General features: G+C 43.8%; 1 protein-coding gene across 1 annotated transcript in view; it reads left to right on the forward strand.

Annotated features, from left to right (window-relative positions):
* The first annotated feature begins 3,234 nt into the window (after positions 1–3,234).
* ZDHHC2 (zinc finger DHHC-type palmitoyltransferase 2) overlaps positions 3,235–17,214 on the forward strand; it is a 72,567-nt gene continuing 58,587 nt past the window's right edge. Inside the window, exon 1 of the mRNA XM_059384173.1 lies at positions 3,235–3,624. Within this exon, the coding sequence (XP_059240156.1) occupies positions 3,498–3,624 (127 nt within the window). The 5' untranslated portion in view covers positions 3,235–3,497. The remainder of the gene's footprint in view (positions 3,625–17,214) is intronic.

Genomic DNA, 17,214 nt, shown 5'->3' on the forward strand with positions numbered 1-17,214 from the left:
TGACTGAAAACGTGACATAAGGCGGATTGAATGGAGGTCCTAGAGATAGGGTAGGTCCATGGCTCCCCGGGCTTGGTTGGCATGTTATTCTGGACTCACACCATGAAAGGAAGGAAGTAAGAGTTTTAATTTGGATCTGGAAGAAGGAAGAAGATTTGGAGAATTAGTCATGATGACAGAATAGATCTGAAATCTGGGGACTAAAGAGTCTGGGGGAATGGTTCGAAGTAGATCTTGACTGGACAGAGAAGACAAAATCAAGTTTCCTTTGTGGGAAGAGGGTCTGATAACAGGGGTTTTGAAACTTTGGAGGTGAATGACTTTGATCAACTACTAAGTGGGTGGAGCTTCCAGACAGAGGCCTGTTAAGGATGGAATGACCGTTCTTAGGGTCTGGGTAAGCCAGGTAGGGGGTCTATTCTCCTCTTCTTGGATGCCCCCTTTGGCCCCCTGCCTGCCTGGCCATCCACTTTCCCTTACTGTGGCCCTCTCCCTCTTTAGCTGTGGCTACTCTTTTTTCATAAATGGCCATAGCAGTTTTATCAAAATTACTATATAAAATTCACAGTTTGATGTAATTATTGAGTACCTAAAATTTGTGAGTTGGATCTACTGTACGTCTAGCTAAAGAATAAGTCTTGGGGCACCTGGGTGCCTCAGTCGGTTAAATGTCGGACTCTTGGTTTGGGCTCAGGTCATGATCTCAGGGTTCTGACATCAAGCCCTATATTGGGCTCTGAGCTGGGGCATGGAGCCTGCTTGGGATTCTCCCTCTCTCTCTCCTCTCCCCTCCCCCCCCCCCCCCACATGCCTCACCTATCCTCCCCTCCTTATGCACATGCTCTCTCTTCTCTCTCAAAAAAAAGACTCTAGTGAAATTTCTTAATTGTCTATGACCTTCAAATTGTTTTCCTGTTGATATACAGTCTTAAATAAGGCAAAGGAAAAAAAAGAATCTTTCTATTCTAAAATTAGTTAATCTCCACTCTCATCAGAGCCTAATAGCTAGAGACTGGCTACTCACCAAGGAGCTTGCATTTGTGCATGCATACCTATGCCTGCCTAATTAGAGCCTAGGCAGAGATAAGTCTTGTCATCTTGCAGCTTTGGAAGTGATTTTTCCTGAGCTAGGAATATCTTTTTTTTTTTTTCCCCAAGATAAGAGTGATAAACTTGACAAACTCAATCATATTAGTACTCTTAAAATGGCTAATGCAGTTATTCCACAAATGTTTATTACAAGTGTGAACCCAACATTTTAGGTAAGTAGTAACAATGTAGTCTCCTTCGAAATGTTACACCTGTGTATTCTTCCGAAAGGATCAAAGATGTGGCAACTGTATAATGCTATTCCATTTCCATCCGAAGGCCTTGGTAAGACTTTCAGAAGAGAGGAGCCTGTGCTACCTACATGACACTGGCACACTTTGCACTCTATTCCAGCGTTTCCATTTTGGGAAATGCGACTTCGCTTTTCATACTTTAGTAGTCCTCAATGACTTTCCATCACAGATTTGCTAGTCTGTGGGAGTATGTCAGTACAGACTTTTATTTCTTGTTTTTAGATTCTTCTGGTTGGGAGCATAAGGTTGATATTCATGGGAAAAGTTGACGATTCCAGGGAAGTTGTGTTTTTATACTAATCTACCCTACAGGATATCAAGTGAAGAGTGTAAGTTTCTGCACCAAAATAAAATGGTTTACTGGGACAGAAATATTCTCGTTTCAATTATTTAACAACCCACAGAAATTTGACTGGCATCTTCTATGCATTTTTTAATAGAAGTGGGAAGAGGTTTGATGCGTGTGTGTCACAGAGTAGCTACTTCAGGGGAGATTAGCTTGCTTTTAATCTAGTCGACAGAAAGATAATCTCAAAGACATAAGCGCTTAGATTTCTTTGAATTTATGCCACTCAGTACCTTTTTTTTCCTTTCAATATGGTTGCTGTGTGGTGTGACCACATACACTCATTAATGTTAAGTGAAACGGAGCACACTATACATGGTAATTATGTATATAATTCAGATACAGTACATTTATTGAGGTGCTTCCATTGGAAGCCAGTGCGTTCATCATCACATGAAGGGAAAAAGGAAACGATCTCAAAAGCATTTGTATTTTTTTCCATTTCATGGACCATAAAACCAGGGCTTTGGCCGAACTACCTCTAGAATTCTTCCTACCCTCCCGCCCCCGCCCCGGATTTTCAGCAACCACTTTGGAACCAGCTACACGCTAAATTTAGAATTGCCGCCACAAAAGAACACCTGGTGGGGAAGCATGGGCTGGGAGGAGCGCCCGGGAGGAGCCCCGGACTCCTGTCAGGGAGCGGTCATGTATGGTCACCGAGTCACCTGACAAAGGAGTTCAAGTTCTCAGAGCAAGTCATCTGTGATTCCAACTCCGGAAATCTCTGGAGTCACAATCACAGAGCTGCTTCCTCCTTCCACAGTCCCCGTCCACGCCAGAAGACACAACCCTTCTGAGTGGTTCATTGCCACTCACACCACCCCCCCCCCCCCAAAAAAAAAAAAGTGGAGCAAAGTAGGCTTCGTCGCCCAAACACGACAATGTACGGTCTGGGAAACCGGGCCCGCCCTTGCTGTCCTCTGCCTGTTTACAAGGACCCACAAGTTGGTAGCGAGAATTTTCCAAGGTGGAGGCGGGGACACTGCCTCAGCGCCTGAAGACTCTGTAGTGGCGCATCTGTCGGGGTGTCGCTCCCCACCTGCCTCGGCAGGCAGGGGGTCCCGTGCGCCCCAGGCCGGCTTCCCCCGGCCTCCCCGGCGTGCGTCTCTGCGCGAAGCGCGGCCGCTGCCGCTCCGGGACGGCTCCGAGTTGCGGGCGACGGCGAGGGCTTGGTGTGTGCGTAGGGGGCGCCCCCCGCCCGACGCCCGGAGCGAGCGCCACCGACCCGAGCCGCCGCGCCCGCCTCCTCCACTTTACCCCGAGTCCCGCTTCCACCCGGGAGGCGGAAGGGCCAAGGTGGGCCCCTTCCCTCCCACCTCGGGCGCCCCTGAGATACCCAGCGGCGAGGGGGCGCGGGGTCAGGTGGGGTCCCGGGGTGCAGGGCGGACGCCGGGAGTGTCCACAAAGCCCGCCCGGGGGCGCAGCGGGCCGCGCGGGTGGAGGCGGCCGGCGGCCGGAGGGGCGGGGACGCGCGGGGGCGGGGCGGAGGCTCCCGCCTCCTCCTCTCGATCCTCCCCCTCCTCTTCCTCCTCCCCCACCTCCCGCTCTTCGTCCTCCTCCTCCTCCTCCTCGCTCTCCTAGCGCTGCCGCCGACTCCACCGGGCTGAGGAGCGGGGAGTCCGCGGCGCTGGCTTGGGGCTGCGGGATGGGGAGTTAGCGCCACGGCGGCGGCAGTGGCCGCAGCGCAACCGGCCGCCGCCCCCGGGTCTGTCCCGCCGGGGGTGCGGGGCGCGGCCAGCCCGCCCCGGAGCCAGGCCCGCGGGCGGCGGCGACGGAGGAGCTGGGCAGGTGGATGCGGCTGGAAGATGGCGCCCTCGGGCCCGGGCAGCGTCAGGCGGCGGTGCCGGCGGGTGCTCTACTGGATCCCGGTGGTGTTCATCAGCCTTCTGCTCGGCTGGTCCTACTACGCCTACGCCATCCAGCTGTGCATAGGTGAGTGCGCGCCGCGCCCGCCACCGACCCCGCCGGCCCCCGGGAGGGAGGGCATGCACCTGTCCGCAGCCTCTCGGCTCGCCCCCCGCCCCCTACGCAGCCCCCTCGACAGTCCCGGGACGCCGAGCGCCCGCCGCACCAGCGGCGCTTCCACCCTCCCCACCCCGGAGACCCCCTGGCGCCCCCCGTGCTGCCGGGCGGCTTCGCGTCCGCTGCCGCCGCGGCCGAAAACAGCCTCCGGGCAGCCTCCCTCCACTCACACTCCCTTGCCTCCCCCTTACAACTCGGGTTACGGTCACCTCTACTCCATCGAGTACGCAGCCCAGCCGCCCCTCCGCCTTCCGCTATCCACCGCCACCCCAGCCACACCCCCTACCTCGGCTGGACCGCACCTGCGAGAACTACTGTCTCCGCCGCCGGCAGCCTCCGAGGGGAAGTGAGGCCCGGGGAGGCTGCGGTGGGAGCTGGAGGGTTCCAGGCTGGGCCCAGGATTCGAGCTGCGCCAGACCCGCGCGGGGGGGATGGTGGCCTCGGCCTTCGGTGTCAGGGCTATCTTTCGCTGGTTGTCCTTAATCCACTTCTTGAAAATTTGTGACAGCGCTGTGGGGCGTTTCTGCTGCCTTGATGATTTGGGGATTGCCAGTTGTACACTTTCTAGTTAAAAAGAGGTGAAGGTGGGTGAGCTATTAGAAAGTCTTTTCCAAAGACATGCAATATGCAGGACTATCATTTAGACGTTGCAATACTAGAGGGGGAAAAAAGTGACTCTCCGAGGTTTGGGGGGGTTTTTGTTTTTTTGTTTTTTTGTTTTTCATCCAGAGAGCCAAGTGGCTCAAGTCCAAGTTTTAGGCTCCTGAATTGGTGGGTAGGGTACTGTCAATGCTAAAGATAGAAGAAGAAGAAAATAAAAGTTCAGTATGCACAATAGGGAATACAGTTCTGTTCCTGAATGTAAGCAGGCTTCTACCTTCAGAGGTTTGTGAAAGCTGACCTGTGCTATCAGAAACCGTGTTAAAACAGAAGATGACCCTTTTGCCAGTGATTTCTGATTGCTTTTTGTGTCTGGTGTTTCACCTGAGAAGGTGTCTATGTTTTTGTGGTACCCAGCTCCAGTTTTGGGTGGGACAGGGATAGAGATTAAACAGTGTCCTGTTTAGTTGAACCTTATCAATCAAAGAATTTCAGAACTTCAGGACTCAGACATAGAATCTTGTCTGAAACCGTCTTACCTCCAAATGTTGCTCCTTGTAAGAAACAGGTATCACAATAATACCTCCAAGTAATTACTGACATAACTTTCAAGAGAATTGAGACTAAGATACCATATTTAAGTGTGATATTATTGAATTTAGACATGATTTCAGGACAAAAGAAGTGAATCTGTTTTAGAATAGGGTTGGGTTGCACTAAAATCGTCAAGATGCAATATCTAAATATGTTATATTCAAGTCATCCAAAATGTATAGAAAAAAGGTTTTCAGGAACATGTTTAATTTTTGTATTAATTGTTTTTATCAAAACAGCTTGTCTGATTGAGATATGCTCTATAGGTTACATAACTACTAGAAACCTTCATTGCATTGCATTGGTTTGCCCTCTTTAAAGCAGTGAACAGTTTCAATTATTGTAACTAGTACAAAAGAGGGAAGTCAGGGAAGGCATTTATTTTCCTATATTATCACATTAAGCTAAGAAGCTTGGGCTGATACACTGTTTCATGTCTACCAGGAGGAAGTATATGAAGGCAGGCAGAGCTTTTTTTCCTTGCAACTCCCTCTGTCCTGGCTAATGTGAGACTTGGGAGGTCTTACTGTACTGGATAGATAGGTCATAGGGGAAGAATAAATAGAAAATAATAGTTCTCTCGGGGTCATATTTTTATATATACATTCCGGAAATTTAAGGTAAATCTCACGTATCCATGAAATTTATATCCCCATTTTAGTAAGTGAAATTTGGACTCTTTTTAAACTGCCTAAGTGACATGGCCTGTTATTATTTACCTCTGATCAAAAGTGAAGTCTTGGGGTGCCTGGGTGGCTCAGTTGGTTAAGCAGCTGCCTTTGGTTCAGGTCATGATCCTAGAGTCCTAGGGTTTAGTCCCACATAGGGCTCCCGCTCTGCGGGAGGGTCTGCTTCTCCCTCTGACCTCTCCCCCTCATGCTCTCTCCTTTCATTCTCTCTCTCAAATAAATAGATAAAATCCTTAAAAAAGAATAAATAAATAAAAAGTGAAGTCTTGTATCACCTCTTGTCACCCCCTGCCTGGCCTGGTAAGACGCCTGTCATGTTGAAAGCAATCTAGAAATGGTCCTGAAAAAAACAGAAGATGCAGAGGCAATAACTCTGCTTTTGTCAGAAAGTAATTTTTATATTTTTATTACTGTAGAAACAAATAGTAATCATATGAAAGTCTAGATTGTAGTGTCTAGGAAACAGAACAAATTAAAAATAAATTTCATTCTAGAAACTATGGCAGTTTAGGGGTGGGAAGCTCTAATAGTGTGGATAGATAGCCTTGGTTGAGTAGGAAGTTGAAATTAACTGTGCAGTTCCTTTATAAGCCCTGGGAAAGATGGCGGCTAGTATGACAGATACACAACCAGCCTCCTCTACTTGTCATAAACAAAGCAAATGGGAATGCCAACCTTCCCTACCTCTACCCCCATGACTAGCCAACCCCCCCCCCCCCACCCCCCCCGCCCCAGCAGCATTAATCACATCTCAGACTGCCCTGTCCTTTGTGGATTCCTTTTCTGTTAGAAGTTGCTATTTACAATCAGATTTTCCAAATTTCACCTATACAACACTGGCCAGGGTTGGGACCAGAGGGTGGTGGTGACTGGAAACTGAAATAGGTAATAGAATAAAATAAACAGGGTGATTTACCCTAGTCCTCCTTTTACATCTGCTGTCAGCGGAGGATGACCCTGAATATAAATTACTTTGTGCCCTTTGCTGAATGAACTGCAATTTAGGAGTAGTGCTTATCCCGGTATCCTTGGAAACTGGAGATAATGATTCTCATTACAGTTAGTTTCTATATTTAACAATGTGAATGTGTGTGGCTCTCTAGGCACTTTTTCGGTTAGCATGATGTTTGCTTAGTGGTTGTATTTTATGAAATTATAAAGTCATATCTCTTCTTGGAATATGTGTATATAAAAATATATGGGATACACCTATATGTTGTATGAGAGTCAAGGGTTTTGGTTAAGTATCTTTCCAGTCTACCCAAGAAAATATGGAGGAGTTCTGCTAATACTTGTGAACAGTTCAGAACATGATATAGTTTGTTGATTAGCTATGATTTTTTTTATTCATATTATTTGTCCCTCCTGCCTTCCCTCTCTCTCCTCCTGCTCTCTCCGCCCAGCTTCTTTTGGGTCTCATCTGTCTTTTCACCCCTTTAGTTAATTTGAATTAGATAAGTTCAAAGGGTAAAATTTGTCAGGTAGTGCTTTGGGATGCTGAACTGGAATAAGGCCAGTCTGCACTCTCAGCCGTGGTTGGTTCAGTGGACATATTCAACGTGGTTTATAGGTTTTACAAACTCATTAAGGGCAGTGACCTTGTTAACTTTGCTTGTTGAGGAAGTAACTGAAGTTTTCCCGTTTACGCGCTAACATTCAAAGTTGTTTTAACTTTTTTTCTACCTTTTTATTTTGTTATCTTTTCAAATTTAAAAGTCTCAAGAACAGTACAGGAAAACTCCACATAGCCTCATTCTACCATTTTCGCTTCCGTGGCTCCAAACCATACTACTTCTCCGCCCTCACTTTAAGCAGGTGCCGCGAAACAGTTCCTCTCCGGTTGTGTGCTCACATGGTTCTGAGTTTGCTTATGGCTTTCCTTAAGTCATTTGAAGCAACCATGAAGCTTGACAAGCTTAGGGATTATCTAGACCAACCCCCTCCTGCCTTTGTAGAGGAAGGTGAATGATCAAGCTCTGTGTCCGTTCTCCAAATTAACCAGCAAAGCCGTGACTTCAGCTGCTGTGGTACGAATGTTAAAACGTCTGTCCCCCTTTCCCTACAGTGCCCTCCCCCAGCTCTCTCGAGTCCACTGGGACTATTTAGCAAGTCTATTAAATTTTGTTGTTGCTGAATATGGGTGGACCCAGCACCGAAAGTGAGGCAACAGCCTTTACAAAATGATTTCAGAGTTTTAGAATGATTTATAGTCTGGGCCACCTAGTTACCACCACTCAACTTTGCTGCTGTAGCAAAAAGGCAGTGATAGATAGTGCCTTAACAGGTGGTTGTGGCGGGGTTCCAAGGAAAGTTTATTTACAAAAATAGTGGGCAGGCCTGACTTGGCCCTTAGGCAGTAGATTGCTGACTCAGGAATATGTTAAGAAGTGAGCCCCTTAGAATATGGGGTGTATACACACAGGTTTGTAAATCTTTATTAATAAACAATCTTCAGAAATGATTGCCGCCTCTTACATTACACAGTGATTTTTGAAGATGTTCAAGAGCTAAATGAGCTAGTGTACGTACTTTGAGATCAATTTGGGAGAGATACAGTTATGCTTTCCTTCTTTTAAACAGACATAAGGATAGAATATGTAACATCTCATACTAGGATACTGTTAAGCAATGATCCACCATTAATTCAAGTTCAAGGATGGAGACTAACAGAGCTCTAAATTAACTTCCATCACAAATTAAATTTGAACTGGACAGAGATGGAAGTGTGTTCTTGTTATTGGTAAACTATCATTTAAAAAAATTTCCAGGAGGGGCCCCTGGGTGGCTCAGTGGGTTAAGCCACTGCCTTTGGCTTGGGTCATGATCCCAGGGTCCTGGGATCGAGCCCCGCATCGGGCTCTCTGCTCAGCGGGGAGCCTGCTTCCTTCTCTCTCTCTCTCTGCCTGCCTCTCTGCCTGCTTGTGATCTCTCTCTGTCAAATAAATAAATAAAAAATCTTTTAAAAAAAATTTCCAGGAAATTAAAGCTTCTTTTGAAAAAACTGCAGACAGATGATCTTGGGAATACAAGTGTTACTATCCATAATAATTAAAATAATTTTAAATGACATAGAAGGTACATACATAGAAAACTGATATAAATGTTTAATGCCTAAATGACTAAGAAATCATTTCTTGCTGAAATGGACTTTTTGATGTTCTCAAATATTTTGAAGATTTTAAATTATATGAAAGAGGCATAAAAAACTCAACATTTCATCAACTCTAACCCAAATGTATAGGATAGGATGTGCTTCAAATTTTGATCTGTGCTGTCTACCATTTGACTTTAATATAAATGGTCCCTGAGAAAGCAGGAGGAGAGAAGACTCTGCTTAATGCTTTCTTGGTTCCATTTAGTGCGTCAGAGAATTCTTTTTCTTTTGATGTATTGGACAATGCAGCATTACCATTTGCTATTACATCCTATTAGAGATAACATATCTTATAGAATAGAGACAACAAACAATCATCACAGTTCTTAGCATGCAGAGGAGCTCCATAATTATTGAATGAATTGATCTCATTGTGATTTTTGGCAAGTCTTATTCAATCCATTTTTAATGTAAGAACATGTCCTCGGATAATGTCAATAAGCAAAAGAACAGAATCTTGTAGTAAAAACTCAATTTAAACTAAGGCTCGTTATAGAAAGCTTCGTTTCCAACGCGTACTGAGAATGTCATCCATGCCATTAGGTTAAATATGGGCTCCAGTGTTTCCAGTAATTAAACAGAAACCAAAGGGATGGTTTCTTAAATCACGATAATTAATTGTCTCTAGAGATGGTGCATTTCCACAAGGTTAGGAAGAAGTCAGCTTCAGAAGGGTTTGAGGAACGTTCATTCAAAAGCATTTATTGAATCCTGTTTTGCGCCAGGCACTTTACTCCACAGAGGTGATTTAGAGGAAAACTTAATGGAGATCTTTTCCTATTAGCTAAGAAAAAAATTACCTCCGGAGGGGTGGGGGGGGAAACCTTGAAACCTTCTCTCTGACTTTGGCATAAGGAGAGGGGGTTGTTTCCTTTCAGAATGCCACTCCCACAGCACAGAGGCAGGAAAGCCTAAATGGAAAACAAAATACCCACTCCTAGGAGCCTGTGAATTGGTTGTTGGACCGGCATAAAAGAATAATCAATGAAGTAGGTTAAAAAAAAAAAAAAGCTGATGGAGAGCACTTCAGGAGTAATGAATTTCTAATTATGTTATAAATCATACCACATGTAAATATCTCAGAGTAAGATTACAACCAGCAATTTTTGCTCCTGCTATGAACTAGGTGGTTGTTCTGTTCCCTCCTTTTGTACCCGATGCCAGGGCAGCTTTTACTTTGCTCCCAGCCCAGGGTCTGTGATTTGGTGGGTGAAATTGAGGAAGCAGCGAACTTCCTGAAAACAACTCATCGAATCTACGGAAAGACTAGAAGACAGAGCTTAGAAAATAAGCAGAGGCCAAGAGGAGGTGGATGAGGTAAAGCTGACATTATACCAGGGAATGGTCTTTCGCAAGAGCTGCTGCTCTGGTGTCTGGCCATCCCAGAGCACTCCTCTCTGTGACTTTGTAAAGATGATTCCAGGAGCATCAGCTGGCTGAGCTGACATTGTTGTGCCCATGTCCCGGGCAACAGGGTTCAGCAAGAACAGGTGTTTGATCTTTTTGGCCTCCATGGTGGGAAGAAGTGCCAGGAAGACAACACACACACACACACACACAAACACAGACACGCACGCATCCCACAGATTAGCATGGTTGAGGATTCTCATGAATGTCTTTGTTTATTTTTATTTTTCATCTTGATGGAAAATTTGTCCTTTTTCATCTAAAAAAAAATGGACCCATGACTTACATTTTTTTCAGTTTATGCTGCCGATTTCTTGTATTTTGATGGTTGTGTCACATCTCTCAGCCTTCTTTTCTCTAGGAAGGGTGAGTTCGTGAGTCCCCTGTGACTCCAGCACTGTTTGTCATGACTGTAGAAATACAGTTTCTAGCTTGTAAAATGATAGATTAGAACATGGCATGGATCCTTGGGAAGACAGTATTCCAAAGAAAGATCATTTAGAAAGACAGTCTTAATATGATGTGGAACCATGTGATTTTATATTACTATTTAGAGATACCACAGGGGACTAATAATAAAAGTAGAACGTAATTGAATTAATTCTTTCATAGTCTGTTAGAAAATTGTTGAGATATCTTTTAATTCCCTTGAGGGTAATTTTATTGTAATGTCTTCATTTTTACCTCAGTCAAACGCTGAGAGTGCAAAAGGGTGGAATTTGCAGGGCAAGGGGCGGGGCGAGGGCAGCAGAGAGGAGGTAGGTGACCTGATTTCTTAAGAAGCATATGGTAGCAATAAAGTAACGAGCTATGATTGCTGGAAATTTTTCCTTTCCAAAATTCTGTCACATTTTGAAACATATGTGTAGCATTTTTCCTAATCTGACTTTTCATCTGACTGCGACTTTTAAATTCAATTAGAAATATTAGTGCCAGAAATGTTACAAAACCCATTTTTATTTGGGAGGCGGTCTTGAGCAAAAATATGTGCTGCATTGATCGTCTCAGCACTTGTCTGCACTCTAAAACGCGTACTTGACAGTAGTTCCTTTTAGATATGTTGTTGATTACATTTTAAAAATGCAAATGAAGGAGAAGTGCTTTTCTAGATGATTGAGTTTTATTTCGTTGCCAGTGTTTCTCCCTGGTATCCCCAGATTTCTCTTCTCATGAAGTGTAAGTGAAGCGTTCCTCTTGTACTTACTTTGACCTCTTTGGATTTATTTGCCAGCATTGCCACCGTGGAGGAGCAGAATGATGCAAAGAAGTGCATCAACAAAATAAGCACCAATAGACAAAAAACCTTTAAAAAAAATTCCTTCAAAACCAATATCCCAAGAATACAGTCATTTCAAGGTAGTTTATCTTCGTGATCATCTTATAATAGATATAATCCTTGTTTAAAAAAAAAAAGCAGCTCGTGTATTTCCAAGAACTTTACAGATTTATTTGCTTATAATTCTGTGAAATTTGGAGAACTAAAATGCTTCATCATGGTTTTATGTATTTTCTTATATAGATATAAAATCAAGTTTCTGTCTCTCTGTTAATTGCATTCTGTGAAAACTGGATTTTCAGCCTATTTGAAGGGTATGTTGAGAATGAGGTGTCTTAACACTCAGACAGGAATCTGTCCCTGATCCTTCTGGGGGCCCAAGGGTCATCTCAAAGTGGCAGGTAGCTCACTGTGAGATGTGGCTTTTCACCAAATTTGTAGGGATCTGAAACATGGTGGGGCTTTAAATGTCGTCTCTATACTGCACATGTTACTCACATTGGGGGCACAAGTGGGAAGGGCAGTCTGTTCCAACACAGCTGATGTCAAGCTCTCATGAGAGACACCAGATACCACTTACAGGGAATGAAAGAGATTTCAGTTATAAGCCCCAAACTTAAAGTCAAAAGCCTGCTGTCAATTGCAGGGGCTAATCTGTGATCGAAGTTATTTCTAAGTCGGCAATTCCATGTGACATGTTTTAGGAAGAAAGGAAGTCAGAGAATTATGTACTTGACAGGGTATGACTGGTGATTCTCCAGGACATCTCCAGGGAGGTCAGTTAATGTGAAGGGGTCAAGCACCGAGACCAGCTGGACTTAGTCGGGGTTTTGATCATAGCATATTTGTAATGAAATGCTGCCTATTCCAGGACTAGAACAAACTCAAAGCTAACAACTGAGAGCAGGATGTCAGTTGGAGGAGGGTAAAGAATAGGGATTCATTATAGGCCCCCCCCATAACTCACATTTTAACAAATATTTACAAAATCCAAGAATCGAGTGCATTTCAACTATCCATAATTTATTTAATAATCTTTTAATGTATTCATTCACTCAAGAATATTAACTCCTCTTAGAGTTTACATTCTAGTTGCAGGGTTGGGGAGAACAGGTAAGAAACATAGGTAAGTAGCTTTTATCACTTGTAAGAGCCGTGACCAAAAGCAAGGCAGAAAGGATTGGGAAGGGCGGTGGAAGGTTTGCATTTTCAATAAGGGTGCTCCTGGAATCTGAGCAAGATGCTGAGGGGGTTAACCATTGCTGATGCAGGGAAGAAATGCATCTCAGGTCCATCTCAAGTCCTTCTAAAAGGGAGACTCCTGAGGCCGGAGTCTGCATGCATGTTGGAGGGCGGATAAGGAAAACATTTTGTCTGCAGTGGACGGAACCAGGGCAATGGCAGTCGGTGACAAGGTCACAGGGACGTGGTAAAGACGGAGATTATATTGGGCCTTAAAGGCCCCTGTGAAGATTGTGGCTGTGCTCGGAGAGAGGAGGACCTGCTGCAGGATATTGAGTAGTAGAGGGACATGCTGTGGCTTATGTTTACAAAGATGGTACTTACTGCTGAGTAATGTAGGCTATTTCATCAGTCTACGCAAGGAAAGTGGTATCTCACACCAGGATGGGGGCAGTAGAAGTGAGGATTCTGGATGCATTCTGAGAGACCACAGAATGTCCAGACAGACTTATGTGAGTTGTGAAGAAAAGGAAAAAAAGTAAAAATGATTCCAGTCTTTTGAGCTAAACACTCGGAAGGATGGCGATCAGCCAAGATGGAAAAGCTGCAGGTAGAATGAGGTGACCTTAGATCAGTCGTGGGTATGTTGACGTTGAAATAGACATGCTGAGTGAGCAGTTGCATGTATAACCTTGGCATTTGGGGAAGAGTCAGGACTGGAGGAATACATTTGGGAGTCTTCAGCATAAAAGTAGATTTAAAGAATTAATGCTTGATACATTTGTCCCACCAAAGGAATACATGGAAAGTGAGCAGAGACAAAACAGTGAGAGGTCAGGAGATGAGGGGTACCGGCACAAAATGGAGGAAAATTGAGAATGCGGTGTCCTGAGGCCCGAGGAGGAAGGGGGTTCAAGGAGGAATCAGCCGATACACTCATATGTCCAATGAAATAAGGCCTGAGAATTTAGTGATGTGGATATTGAACTTTTATTTTGATTTTATTACTGACCACACTGAGACCCCAAGCAGAAAAGGTTTATCAAGAAGAAACATGTATACCAGTGTGCGGATTGCTGGGAAATCTGAACTCATTCAGTCCAAATTAAAAAGGGCTTTACTCTATTAGGCAAGCTTAACTTTCTCATTATACGGAGATAATCTACAGAAAATTTCATGAGAGCGGTAACGATGTCTGATTAACATTGTAGTCCTGAGACAAGAGGACAGCACATAGCACGTAATATTTCCTTTTTCTTAAACGAAGGAATGCCAGCTGAACTTATTTGGGCCTTTTGTGAGCTCAGTAGACAGTTTAAGCATCCAAGAACATGAATCCTGGTGAGCCTGGGTGACTTAGTCGTTAAGTGTCTGCCTTCGGCTCAGGTCATGATCCCAGGACCTTGGGATGGAGCCCTGCGCGGTGCTCCCTGCTCAGCAGGAAGCCTGCTTCTGTCTCTCCCACTGCCCCTGCTTGTGTTCCCTCTTTCCATCTCTCCCTCTCTGTCAAATAAATAAATAAAATCTAAAAAAAAAGAGAATATGAATCCTTTATGAGAGCATTATCTATTTTACTTTTTTATTATTTGATCAATCAGATGTTCATGAATAAGTTTGTAGTATTTTTATGGTTTCAGGTTATGGGCTGAATTCCCCCCCCACACACACCCAAAATTCATGTTGAAACCTTAACTCTCAGTAACTCGGAAGGTGGCTGTGTTTAGAGATAGAACCTTAAAGAGGCAGTTAAGTTACAATTAGGTCATTAGGATAGGTTCTAACACCATACGATTGTGGAAAGTTTGGATTCAGACAGAGAAGAAAGACCGTGTGAAGACACAGGGGGAAGATGACCATCCATAAGCCAGGGAGAGAGACCTCAGAAAAAACCAAACCTGCTAACATCTTGACTTCAGCTTCCAGAACTATGAGAAAATAGATTTTTCCTTGTTTAGGTTCTGCACTCAGCAGCACTTTGTTATGGCATCCCTAGCAAACTAATACACAAATACAAGAAGATGCTTTTTTTTTCCTTTCTGGGCATTGAGATGTAATCATCTATAATAAAGATTTAGATAAAATGAATTGTAGAATCCATTTGAAAATTTAAAGGAGCATTAAAAATAATTTAGAATATATTAAATATTAGCACTAATATAAAGATAATCACTAAAAATAAGTGAGATACATCTGTACCAAGTACTCAAACCCTGTTTTAATAGTTTTCAGATAACTGAAATCTCCCTGTGAAGCACAGACATTTTTTAATCCCTTTTAGATTAAAAAAAAAAAAGGTCTTCTAAAATGTTTCAGCTCCCCCTTTCCTTGCCCCGACCTTTCTCAAATAGAGCATGCTGAACATAATTTAACTCTGAGTAAAGGCTATTAATCCCAGACAGATATGCGTATGAAGTGGATATCCAAGACCCTTGACTTCCTCGTATTTACATTCCCAGTTTCTTCTCATTCTTATTGACTGAAAAGGTCAAGAAGGAATGGAATTTGTCATTTTACTTGACCATCCTTTTGAATCTCAGGCATTGAGAAGCTGGGAAGGCTCATGAATGAAGCACTTCAGTGGAAAAGCCTAGCCAGGCATCTACATTGTTTTCAAAAGATTTTATTTATTTTATTTGAGAGAGAGATCACAAGTAGACAGAGAGGTAGGCAGAGAGAGAGGAGGAAGCAGGCTCCCTGCCAAGCAGAGAGCCCGATGAGGGGTTAGATCCCAGGACCCTGAGATCATGACCCAAGCCTAAGGCAGAAGCTTTAACCCACTGAGCCACCCAGGTGCTCCGGTTGTTTCCACCTTTAATGTTGCTTCGAACATGGTTGCGCAAATAGATACCTGTTTAGGTCCCTGAATCAGTTCTTATAGTTGTATGTGCACAGAAGAGTGATGTTGGATTACATGATAATTGTAGGTTCATTTTTTTTTTTTTAAGGATTACCATACAGTTTTCCTGGAACCTTGATTTTTGTTGAAAGTGTGATTCCAGAGAAGCCTGGATATGCCCTTGTTAAACATCCAAATTTGAAAGTCTCCAGAGTTATCTAGGTGGGCCATCCCAATGTCACTGTAGCGATTTTTAACTATCTTGTCCTTTAATGGTGTAGCAGAAATGTGGTGGTCTGGGAATCATGACTGATATTTTGCCCATGAGGCAGGCTTCATTACTGAAAAGTGTGTCCCTCATGAAATGCGGGCCATCAAGTATCGCCGAGGCAGAAATGTTAAGAGTTGCTGGCCTATTGTACATAGTCTAAAATTCAACAGTTCCTGAGTAAACAGAGCACCACTGCTCACTGGCAGACATTGTATCTTTTTAAAGAGCAACAAGTATAGAAGGCGCACACACTTGGTACCTGAGCTAGTGGGGAGAAGTGGGGTAGCTTACTCGGTTCTGTGGTTGCATCAGTAACCTGTGCTATTCCTCGTGAACTGGGTCCCCATCCACAGTATGGGACTGCACGATTCACACACGAATAGCAAGTCGTTCGATTGTCTGCAGAGCTAGGGTAAATGAAAATGGTTTACAAACAGAAGCAAAAATCAGTATGTACAACTGGGGAGAGAGCCAGGCAGGAAACACGAAGTAGCTCATACAATGAGCAGAGGAAGAGACCCAGTCCAAATATTGATGACTCTCTTACTCAACTCTGCACACAAATTCTGGAACTTCCCACTTACATTAATGAATACATCTACCGTATAATTAGGTGGTATTTGTATAATACTGCACTCTTGTAATATACTGTATCATACGGCAGAGGCAGTGTGAGTTTTTCATCTGTGTGTGGGCTGCCAGTTTATGCTTATATCAGATTATACCAAATTTGCAGCAACGGGACCATACATAGCCACCGTTACAGTGCAGTAGACTGTTAGCACTGTGGGACATGCAGCATAGGGCAAGGGTCTGAATGTTGCATGTGAGTAGAAGACCCCTCGTTCAAGCTGAGATCGAAGGAAGTTTGTGTGTGTGCATTTATTCCATGAATATGTGACGGTTAAGTTACAAAAGAAAATAGTGCTTCGCAGTGACTCAGTACTGAAGGATGATACGCAGTTTGGTACCCTCGCATGTGTTAATAGATACTGTGACCCTGTGCAACACTGCAGTAATTATTGCTGGTGCTAATGTTGTTTTAAATCTTGTGGCTTATCCCTTCAGGAATACTGCTGTAAATTCTATTCTGATGAACATCATAGACAAGAAGGTTGGAATGACAGCTTTATACAGTACCTTCCTCTGGGGTTCTACATTAAGTGCCAAGTAATTTGCACAGACCTAGAAATATTGGTTTATTTTTTAAATGTGTTATACGTGCTTTGTAATATGTACCCTGGTCAGATAGTACTTGACACGGAGCCACGAGCCAGGGAGGTTTCGAAGGTTGTCTGTTTCCTTGGAGAAGCAAATAAGAAGCATTAATTTTTCTACTTAATCAGACAGCCAGTGTTTGGTAATGAAAAGAAAGCACTCTTCGGTATTGTCTTCTGTGATAATTCTGAGTAAACCAGATAATGAGATCGATCTAATGACGCTGAAAAATATACTACAATTTTTTTTCTATCTTATCATATACATATTTTT

The sequence above is a fragment of the Mustela nigripes genome, chromosome 18, assembly GCF_022355385.1.
Source record: "Mustela nigripes isolate SB6536 chromosome 18, MUSNIG.SB6536, whole genome shotgun sequence".
NCBI classification, from domain to species: domain Eukaryota; kingdom Metazoa; phylum Chordata; class Mammalia; order Carnivora; family Mustelidae; genus Mustela; species Mustela nigripes.